Source organism: Musca autumnalis, unplaced genomic scaffold (genome assembly GCF_047663935.1).
Source record: "Musca autumnalis isolate F117 unplaced genomic scaffold, ASM4766393v1 scaffold_2, whole genome shotgun sequence".
NCBI classification, from domain to species: Eukaryota; Metazoa; Arthropoda; class Insecta; order Diptera; family Muscidae; genus Musca; species Musca autumnalis.
Genome location: NW_027411755.1, coordinates 117,993,313 through 118,004,881, shown reverse-complemented (window position 1 = coordinate 118,004,881; position 11,569 = coordinate 117,993,313). Strand labels below are relative to the sequence as shown.

The following is an 11,569-nucleotide window of genomic DNA, read 5'->3' as shown; positions in this document are numbered from 1 at the left end:
TTACTGGCGGCAAGTCCCTGTTTGTAGGTCCATATTTATATTAGGTAATTTTCCTTGCGGATATTGTCATTTTGATGGAGAGAGAGGTGAGGCATATGGTAACCCTTTGCCTCTCAACACCCTCTCTCACCGACAAACTGACAATTACCGCAAGGAAAATTGCCTAATGTAAATATGGACTAAGACAGACACGTAAGGGGAATGGAAGTGGAAAAAAATTGTTTCAGGCAATTCCTTTTATATTTTTTGTATTTGACATTATTTTCATTGTTTTCAAAACAAAACTTGTCGGAACAGAATTGCCTTTGTCCCAATTTACATTGGGCGAGTTTACTTGCATGGCCCAATTATAGGTCCTCCGGCAAAATCAGATGATTTCGATTTGAGCTGTCAAAATTCATATGTGTCATTTGAATTCGCTGTGAGGTATTGAAATGTCTAACAGTATAGAAACAGGTAGATGTATCTCGAAAAAAGAAAACAAATAAACTTAATGTTGTACACGTAAAATGTCAACATTTGTTGTGTTTGTATGAGAATTTAATTTACAATAACTTATTTTAGCAGTTCAAGTTCGATCAGCTGGTATTTTCTGTTTTATCAAACAAAAATAACTACGTTAACAACTTTTTCTCGGAAAATGTTTTGTATGTATCTACCTGAATTGACAGCAAAGAAATTCGCCTCAAAATTTTTTTCGCCTCTGTTTATGAATTTTGACATTTAAAATCTTCGGTTTTCTTTGAATTCGCTTGATGGAGGACCTATTATTGGGCCATGTTTACTTGCGACAATTGTCATTTAGTAGGAGAGAGGTGAGGCATATGGTAACCCTTTGCCTCTCAGCACCCTCTCTCACCTACAAACTGACAATTGTCGCAAGTAAACTCGCCTAATGTAAATTGGGACTTTTAAAGACGCAAGAGGCAAGTTTAAAAAGGAACGAGAAAAATTGCCGCAAGTAAACTCGCCTAATGTAAATCGGGACTAAGTTAACGACGAATAAAATGTTGTCTTAAAGTTCTACCGATAGCAAAAGTGGTATCAACTTTTATTTGAACTTTTCATACATAATTTTGCGTTTTAATTTTACCGATTTTTGTCGGTAAAAAAATAAAAAAAAGTAATGAACCCACCTATAGATATAGGTATGGTGATTTATACTCTAATATGGGAGCAGGAGCAGGCATCTATAGCGATACCATGAACCTACAACTCTCATATAAGATTAACGAAAATCTTTGCAATCACAAGAAGCTGCTGAACTAATAAGCAAGATGAGAATTGACTCTAGCAAGTCAGCGGCAGTTTTGGACTTCAAGAACGCATTAGAGACCCTAAAATCAATCGAAAACTTTGTGTTCAAGTTGTTGTTGTAGCAACGTAAATACGTTCGTTCGTATATATTATTCAGTTATTCAAAAGTCCTGCAACCTGGACTGTCTGCCTTCATAAAGAATCTGGAAACAGGTTAGTGAGGTTAGCTGGGCAGCTAGAAATGCGAAATGCAGCTAGAAATGCGAAATGTAGAAATGCTAATATGTTTGTTCGTGTATTATCTTCAGTTACCTGCTTCTGGATTCTCTGTGTCCTGATTCAGATTGGTCTGCTTGCGTCCATAAAGCAATGTCGTGCTTTGATATTGTTAAAGTTACGAAGTTTTTCGGCAATTCACACACACACGACCCGAACGCAACGAAAGAGCACACAAATGTTTTGATTTGTTTTTGTTTTGCAGCATGCGTGCATACAACGTTACTAACACACTGTCAAATGTTGCAAATATTGAGAATTTTGTGTGCCCTCTTCTTGGTCGGCTATGCCACAAAGTATCAGGAGACAGGTGAGTGGGATAACCTTGGCAGCTAAACAAATGCAGCGGTGGGAGCATGTCCACTAGATCGTGGCATGGATGCTTACGGCGGAAACACCCAATCAGATACTGCATCAACAACATATTTTTGTGCTGATGCAACGGTATAACCTTCATCTCCTCGTGAAGATAGTCCATTGGTGTCATGAGGAGGCAGCCTGTTGCAGTCCTCAGAGAGGCATTCTGGCAGGTTTGAATATTATTCCACTGCGTAGCGTTAACACTTGCATACCACATTGGCGCCACGTAACTTACCACAGACCGGCCTATTGTTTATAAGAGGTCAACAAGATATCTTTTTCAGCACCTCAGTGCTACCAACCATCGACTTGACGACATTGTTTCTACTTCTGTAGTGAGATTCTGTAACGCATTTTTGATGTTATCGATAATTGTCGGTAAAATTAAAATGCTTATAATTAACGAAATTTTTCGGTAAGTTAACGATGAATAAAAAGTAGTCGCTAGCCTCTACCGACACAAACAGTGATGTCAACTAGTTTTTATGTTTTTAGTCATAATTTTGGGATTTAATTTTACCGATTTTTGTCGGTAACAGCAAAAATGAGTTACAGAATCCCACCACTGGTCGTGTCGCAAATAGCAGTGGTTTTTGTGTACGACTATCGAACGTTATACCCAAAATCTTAGGGTAGTTAGCTGTCGGAACACCAGCGACCAATATATTTATGGGGAGCATGTCCAGTTTGTGAACAGTGTCATAGTCTGTTTAGAGACAGATATTTTAATATTCCTCAAATGGAAGAACTGACATTTAACCTATCACATATGTCGTCGACGATAGGACCCAACGCCAACATCGCAGAATCATTCGTCTGGAGGTTGTGGAATTTCAGAAAGGTAGAGGTTAAACAGTTTCGGAGATATCACCCGGCTTGGGGACCTCCCTGTTTCCCTATACGGGCTTTATTATTTCTGTAGGCTGGAGGGACCCACATTTTGGGTCAGAAATCAGCCCGATGAAATCACATCAGACATCGAGCATCTGTCGCTGTAATTTATTCCCAGGAAAACAGATCTATTTTAATACAGTGATGATCAGACCAGTAATTTCTGCAGTATGTTATGGTAGCAGATGTTCGTGTGATGAACCCAAATGCAAGGTGTCTAAACATATCTGGTCACACAGAGCGAGCAATCTTTTGTGCCAAAAAAACCCCGTTTTCAAATTACTAATAAATCTCATCCTTTACTCTAAGCTCTTCATTCCAACTATCAATGTTTCCTATCTAATATACTTTCAGTATGGACCCAATGCACCAAAGGTGTCCGAGTACAGTAGTTATGATAATTATGCAACTGGTTCTGGTGCAATATTCAGGTCTATGAATTCGGCTGGCTTCGGTGATTCTAGAGTGTGTTGAGTATGTCCATTTGAACATATATAAAGCCGCAGCCTATTTGGTTGGACAGATGTTTTGCATACTGGTGCCAATACTGATGTAATAACGGCTGATAGAAAGCTTTTCGCATTATTAGACATCACGAGGACGATTATTATTGTATCCTGCGGACCATCAATTCAAGACCAATTCGAATTGAGCCGGCTTCTACACATGGGCACAAAACGTTAAAAAATACCAACGAAAGTAAACAAAATCAGAATTAAAAATAAAACAAACATAAATTGAAGTTTCTTGTGTTGTGTATCTTTGTTTATATAAATATTTTAATATTTTTTTTTTTATAAATTTGTTGTGTTTTATTGTTAATTTTCTAAAATGTCTAGAACTAAAAAAATTCACTTAATTTTAATATAAATTAGAAAGTAAAAGTAACATAAGAGCACATTAGAGTTTTGATAGATATTGGGAAAAGGGTGCAGAATGCCATGACGTGAAAGGAAAACAGACAAAAGAGTAAATGAAGAATGAATTGAAGAAAATATAAATGTAAATATGATATTTATTTGTTAGTATTTTGACTGCAATATTAATGTTGTAAATAATATTATTTTAATGTCTTTTCTTTTATAATAATAATAATGGTTGTGATAGTGGAGGTCCTTTAGAAGTATCTTAGTTTTTTTCTCATTGGAACAGGCAAATAATTTTGTTTCTATTTGTTTAAACTTTAAAGTATTATTTTTTGCTAATATGTCGGAGTCTGTGTTCAATATTTTAGTACAATTTGCCACTACATTGTTGTATTTTTAGTTTAGAAAAACCATCATAAGACAATAGCCCCATTGCCCTAAGGTAAGGTATAGGAATTAATTATTTGCTACATAATATCTACGTTTTAATTTGTTGCTTTTGTTGTTGCATCTACTGTTTATTAATACCAATTATTTTGCTATTTGTTTAATTTTCTTTAACAAAAACTGTCGGATACTAATTATTTTTTTATTTTTGCATTTAGTTCTCTTTTCGATTTAAAATTGCCTATCAAAACACCAAAAAAGTTATTTGTTTTTCTTTTTTAATAAAATAATATATTTTATCTTATCGATTTTATTTTCAAATTGTTCATCGTTAATTTTGCGTACAGCGTTTTGCATTTTTCTCTTGGGATTTCTTTGGGGTTAACAAAATAATAAAACAGAGAATGCATAATGTACGAAAAGCCAATTAAATAATAATTTCACAATATTCTTTAGAAGAAATTCCAAACAATTTTCACTAAGCATGGTCAATAACTAAACTCAACAAAGCGGATAACGATTTTCTTTTGAATGTAAGAAAACTCCAGCTAGAAAGAAAAGCCGATGCGTTGTGAAAGCAATGTAAAATTTTGTTGTTCCACCAGCTCTATTCTTGTACTATTGAATCGAAACTGGAGAAGTAAATTAAAAAATCTATTCTTAGGCACGCCAGGAGAGATCTTCATTACCTAGAGAGAGAGGAGTCCAAAGGAACAACGAGCTTATTAGTAACGCCAGCGTAGCATTTACACCGATGCAGTTGCATAGGCAGTTCAAAGGTATAGTGTGAATTTTGTGCTTGGAATCAGACCCGTACATGACAGCTGTAGAACGCCAGCGGCCAATGCAAACACAAGTGGTTTTAGCTCAATTAGGATGCGGACGGTGCGCCCGCCTCATTTTTTTCGAACGTTCCCAACGCCACTCTTTTCCACCGCTTCCGACCGTGGGGGCGACCACCCCGCTACGTAGGGATCGCGTACACATCATGATTCGAAGCATGACGGGTAAAATTGAGCATTGAATACTAGCTACAGAATATTTTTCAACCGAATGGGCCCGAATTGATGGCGTAATACCCACCCAACACACATGTCATGCGTGTGGATTAGGACGACACGCCACGCTGCATTTGTTTAGCTGCCCAGCTAACATCACTGACCTGTTTCCTGATTCTTTATGAACGCAGCCAGTCCAGTTTGTAGCACTTTCGAATCTGGATACAGAGCAACGATATAACCGAATAAAATATACTATCGAACATATCTGAGTCTCTTCAACAGAACGTTACGATTGATTTTAGTCTCGAATGCGTTCTTGCCAAGCAGCCTCAAGTCATATTGGACTCGAATCGACAGCATGACACCCAACACATTCGCTGCGGACTGGGATCGTACGATACGCTACATTTTCTTAACTTTCGAAACCCACTCACGCAACAGAAGTATGCTTTGTTTCGGTTTTGCAAAGTGTCATCTTTCTAACATATATTTATTTTGCCTATATTCTGCGTTTCAAATATCTATTACCGCACTTTGGAGTACAATGCTTGGATCACATACAAACCAATTGTCTTTCTCCAAATTAATCCTCTTCTCCCCTCTATTTTCCTTATTCACATTTGCCAATCTCATGGCTGAACACAATGGATCATAAAATTTCCAATATATGTCGGTTTGACAGCTAAGTGTTATGTATACCTGGCCTGGTCTTATTTATCTCTCCTTTACACCATGTGTTAGAGCAAATGTGTGTTAATCAATATCCAATAAAGCCCTTTCTTCTCTGCCCAAAGTTTGTTGATTCAAAAAGCCGCCAATGTATGAGTGGGGCTAAACTCACTTTTTTAACTGTTTTAAAAATCCATTAAAAATATTAATTAACACATATCAATATTATTAAGCATGTATAACATTCAAATTCATGTAGTTTACTTTCCCAAGGACTTAAGTTATTTAAGTTTGGTCCTTTTAAAAATGTCAAATTTATTTATAATTATAACTCCATCGCCGATAAGTTTTGTTTCCCAACAAACTCTACGGTCAATGGAATCATGTTTTCATGTGCTTTCACAACGCTTTCACTTATGTTCGTCGTAAGTCTCCAGCTGAGTGTTTCTTCTCACATTCATCTGGTCAAATTAAGGCAAATGGAATAACAATTATAATTCTTCAAGAAGAAATTTCCATAAACAAATAATAACTCGTGTGTGTTTGTGTTTTGCAAGTTTGTTATTTTTTTGTTTGTTTTTGTAGAAAAAATAAATCAATACAAAGAAAGTTGAACTTGATTGTAGTTGATTTCTTTAGTAAATATATAAATATAATATAATTTCTTTAATTTCTTTTTGTTGTTGTTTCAATTGCATTAAATGGACGTGTGTGTGTGTGGTAAGTAACAAACCGTATTAATAATAATAATTTTATTTTTCTTTTCTATAACTTTGAAAATGATTAAATAAAATATAAATAAATATCTGTGTTGTTGTTTTGTTATTATAACAATAATAATTGTGTTTTCTGTTGTTGTTTTTTTCTGTTTGCTTGTATAATAATACATAATCATTAATACATTATATAAATTACACAAAAAAGTTGCAGTTTGATATAATAAATTTATAAAATAGTTTCATTATAGCTTTTGTGTGTGTATGTATGTGTGTGGGTGTATTTTGCTGTGTAAATAGGGAAATGATGCAATTGGAAAAAGAAGTAATTTAAAATTGATTCTGCATCAAAAAAAAAAATAATACATATTTCTAGGGAGTTTTTCTACAAAATTTCGCCCACAACTTCTGTTGACGTAAAGTTGCTGGAATTGGGGAAATTTTGTATAATTTATTTAATTTTTTTATTTTGTTTTGCCTAACTAATTCAATTTAATTTATTTTTAAATTAAACTTCAAAAATAATACCCATCAACCAAAAGAAAAAATAATAATAATTACTAGTAAAATACAATACAAAATACATTCATCATAAACTTAACAAAACAAAAGAAAAAGAATAGCAAAAAAGAGAATACGAAAAAGATTGTTAATAAATTGCATAGGAATTGTAGTATAGTCGTTAGCGACGAAAATTAAAGTAATTTCTCGTGTGTGTATTAGTTTTTAGTAGTGGTGTTACTGTTGTTGTTTTTGTTGTTGCATTAAATTAAATTTATAACTTAAGTAAAGTATAAACTAAAGCTAAAAGTTTACGCTGCACGCTGATTTTATGTTAGAAGTTATTTGGATTGTTATTTGCCGGATTTCTTGTTGAGGGCCGTGACGAAAAAGATGATTTACCGCCAGTACCGCGCTGTGGTGGCATAGGACGACGAGCATGGCGCATTTCTCTGCAAAGACACATATGCGAAATATTAAATGTTAATAAAATGTACATATAGCAATGATTATTTTAAATCAAAATAATTTGATTGACAATAAATTTGAATCGAACTACCTAAAATTGGAGCTATACCAAATCGTCGACCAAAAATGGTTCATGTTTAAAAACAGACACCAGGGAAATGGGTTTATTGTGTCACATGTTCCTTATGTGAAGGGTATATAAACATATATTAAGCCATTATTAACTTCTGCCTGAAAACGCCAAAACCATTTTCGATTTTACTAAAAATAAATAGAACCGTCACCCTTAATTGATATTAATATCTATTATTATCTATCATCGCTGAAAACACTGTGCAACTAAATTATTTTTTTTTTTTAATGATGGGAAACCCCGAGATTATGAAAGTAGAAGTAAAAAATGAGACACGTGTAGCGTCATTTTGAAAGTTTACATCGGTGTGTAACCTAAGTAGGCGGGCTAAGTTCCGCCAGTTCCAGTTTTTTTTTTTTGAAATATTCGAGTTGTACAGGCCAAAAAAAAAACTCATTTTTCATGAATTTTTTCAAAGAAACTATTAATATTTTTGAGTAGATCATTTTTCTCTCTGAAAGAGCACATCTTAAGCTACTTCTTGTTGTTGAAAAATATTGCATAGTCTTGTGGTAAATGGCTACCTGCGAAAACCTTTTTTTGTAAAAGCATTTTGCGGTGCCAACGCACTATAGGTAATTTGACATGTTTTTGAGACAAAAATTAATAACAGCGGAATTAAAGGATTTCTTAACTTTTTAAATTATTTATGTGTAAAGGCGAGATAAAACAAAGATTTTTACAGATAAATTCGGATAACAGGAACAACGGTTATAAGCAACTACATATATAACGAACAAAGCTATTTTTTCCAATGTCATTTTCATTAGTTTTCTTATACACAACAAACTGATTAAAACGATCACGGTAGTAACACAAATTTTGTCCCCGCGAGTAGATTTTCCAACGAATTGTTACTACAGTTTTGCATGTTTTTTGAATATACGTTAATAAAGACGAGTTTAGTACTCCTTTAAACCGTATCAATGATTAATATGTAATAGACAGATAAAATAAAGCTTATTACTTCCGCACCGTTTATAGAAAACCACGGATATACCGAACAATTTGTCGCCATTACTTTACTATTTTACTTGCAATGAAATTGGAAACAACATTATTTTTTACATTTATTATTTATTTCTTCAAACCAAACTTCCACAATTTTAAGACTTTTTATTGAGAAGTAACCTAATAAAATCTCATAAATATCAAAAAACGGGCAAAATCGGGTTTTGAAACCTAGTAATACCAATGCAGAAGACTTTCAGTAATTTGTTCTAGGTGTCAAAATCGCAGCCAAACACGGCCAATTTAGTATAAGTCTGTATGAAGTGAGTTTAAGAAAAATAAAATATTTATTTCTGACTTTTGTGTTTTTTTTGCTACCCAAAATGTTTAAGCTATATTATATATGAAATAAATTCCTCTCGCAATTGCCAATCTATCCCATTTTACATATATTTATATTTATTTTATTTTTCCGCGGTTTTAAGTACATTGAAATATGCCTTACAATATATATTTTTTTAGTTCTTCTTCAAAATTCTCAGTCTGACTGCAATTTAAAACGCGATAATGACGCCATTTTGAAAAATGTCGTTCATATTAATAAATTTTGACATGTTCTTTTTTCAATGACAACTAAAAAATTATTATTATTAGAAGTTGCAAAATCGACTTTTTGCCTTAAAAACAGGGCAAATTACCTATAGTGCAACGATAGCTCGAAAACAGGTGGGCCAATCTTCGTTTATTAAAAAAAATGCCATTTCGAAAAACACGCATTTAAAGTTTCCGCGCTACATACAATGCTCATATCTCAGGCAATTTTGCTCCGATCGACTTGAAATTTTTGCGACATACTCTACACTACCGCTACCCCAGATACCCCTTGAGATATCTGGGAATCCTTGCATATTAGGTATATAGTGACAAATTTACTGAGGAGGATGTGGGGGAAATTTTTATTTAAAAATATTATTAAAATATTTTGATTTGATATGATCACATTTTAAAGACGTTTTTGAACGATTTTCGACAAAGGACCCAAAAACCCCTCGATGAGCCGCATGAGGGTTAATACTTTGAACAAAAATATTCCCCACATCCTCATCAGTAAAGATGCCAAACTCAAACTTTAGTGAGATGCATTAGATGCCAGGAGTGGGTGCATTTCAGGGATTGCTCTGGACTTGTCCATGTGAGGGTCTACGACAGGGACTACATTGCTGCATGCTGCGTGAGCACAGCCCCAGTGGGTCGTCGTCGTCATCAGAATACGAGACTCTCCCGCAGTATACATACAGGAGCCGCAAACACAGCACTTAACATCTACCGTTGATGTTCCAATCCCTGCAAAGTAGAGTTCTACCAATGTCGTTCAATTAAACGACCAATGGACTACGGTAGTTTGTATGATAAAAACTACGTATACGTAATTTTACACGTTAGTTTATATGACGTTACTCATAAGTTTTTGAACGAGGACAGTGAACGATGAATAAGATTTCCCACCTCTACTGAAAATTTATCCTTTTTTTTCAATTTAATTGAAATAGACTCCGAGGTAAGATCTTACAGCGCTGTGATGGTTACAACATACTTAGGAAGGATCGCGTCAGAAGTGGAGCTTAGCTTTGTTAATGCACCAGCCTGTTGAATAAAGACCTGTCTCGCTTGAGCCTGACCCTAATGGAATGTATGGGTGTAACAGGTGTGGAACTGCCGAGGTAGAGTTCCTGAACGTATACATCCCCCGCCGGTAAATAGCTGTATTTCAGGTTAGCATTCGACCGTTTTTGGTAGGTCATAACCTGGTCTTGGGAGATTTTAATGCGCATCATGAGTTCTGTATTCGTTCCTCGGAAATTATCTGAGAGTTATAGTGCTGGCACGATCAATGAGGACGCCCCTACCAGAATTAGCGGAGAGTGTCGCAGTTCGCCAGGTATAACCATCGTGTCACCTGGCCTGACAACTTTTTTCTTGGGTCAGATCATCTCCTCAATAATTGTCTCCATTAGCAAATCGGAGTCTTAAGCAGCACTACACGACAACAGCTCTGCGATACTGTCAACGCTGTTTGGGGGCATTGAGCTGACTACACTCCGACCAAGTTTGAAACGTTTAATAGTCAATTATATGTGTGGACTTCAGTCGTACGTGGAATTCAGGAACAAGAAAGCCAAGCCAGTAGGGTCAAACAAGCTTCCCAAGTTGGGGTGATATCTCTGGAACTGTTTAACCTCTACATCTCCTGTATTTCACCCACTCCATTGAGATCGTAACGTATACAGATGATTGCACGATCTTGGCGTCAGGTACCTTCCGAGATGTGATTTGTGAAAGGCTGAACTCCCATTTGACTGTTCTTACCACATTTTTTCCATGCAAGGAATATCCTCCACTAAGTCTCTATGGACATTCTGTTCACCACATGGACTGCGAAGAACAACACCGGGTGGAATGTTCTGGTCGATGGTAGCAGAATTCCGACCACTAACTACCCTAAGATTCAAAGGTATCACATTCTACACTATGTTCACGTCGTCCGCTCATGTCAAAACTATTTGCGGCAAGCTGAAATATATGAAAAGGTCCTGAAGTCCCTACCGACTGTACTTGGGGTGCAGATAAAATACCTTGTTGACCATTATTCAAACTTGTGACAATGCCGCCCTGAGAACTACAACAGAGTGCCTCCTCAAGTCTTCAGTGCACCAAATACATGAGAATTCTTCCAGTGCGGCAACACAGTGACATACTTTTGTTGCAGTACTTGCTCGGGTGTTACCGTGAGAGCCATTCTAATCAACATATGACGAACAGAACCCCTCATCGAAATAATGGTTTTACCCCAAGAATGTTCGAAGGAAATCTGTATGTCTGATCTCGAACGGATCAACTGATTTAGTTCAAATTTTGGGTATCGTAATATTTTGTTCAAACTTAGTTTTAAGTTCAAAGACATATCGGTCCACTCCTCCGGTGCCTCCCCTACAAAAGTAAAAAAAAATTGGCTAAAATTGTGCGCACGATAACTCTCGAACGGAATAACCGGATTGGTCATAACATTGCGTATGGTAATATTACTGTCAGACA

The 11,569-nt window shown here is 35.5% G+C and overlaps 1 protein-coding gene across 6 annotated transcripts in view; it reads right to left on the bottom strand.

Annotated features, from left to right (window-relative positions):
* Positions 1-6,249: 6,249 nt before the first annotated feature.
* BicD (Microtubule-associated protein Bicaudal D) overlaps positions 6,250-11,569 on the bottom strand; it is a 90,129-nt gene continuing 84,809 nt past the window's right edge. For 3 of the 6 annotated variants that reach the window (XM_073969047.1, XM_073969046.1, XM_073969048.1), the window contains one exon: positions 6,250-7,376. In XM_073969047.1, coding sequence (XP_073825148.1) covers positions 7,259-7,376 — 118 coding nt within the window. In that variant the 3' untranslated portion in view covers positions 6,250-7,258. The remainder of the gene's footprint in view (positions 7,377-11,569) is intronic. The other 3 variants (XR_012410446.1, XR_012410447.1, XR_012410448.1) reach the window with 1 other exon arrangement.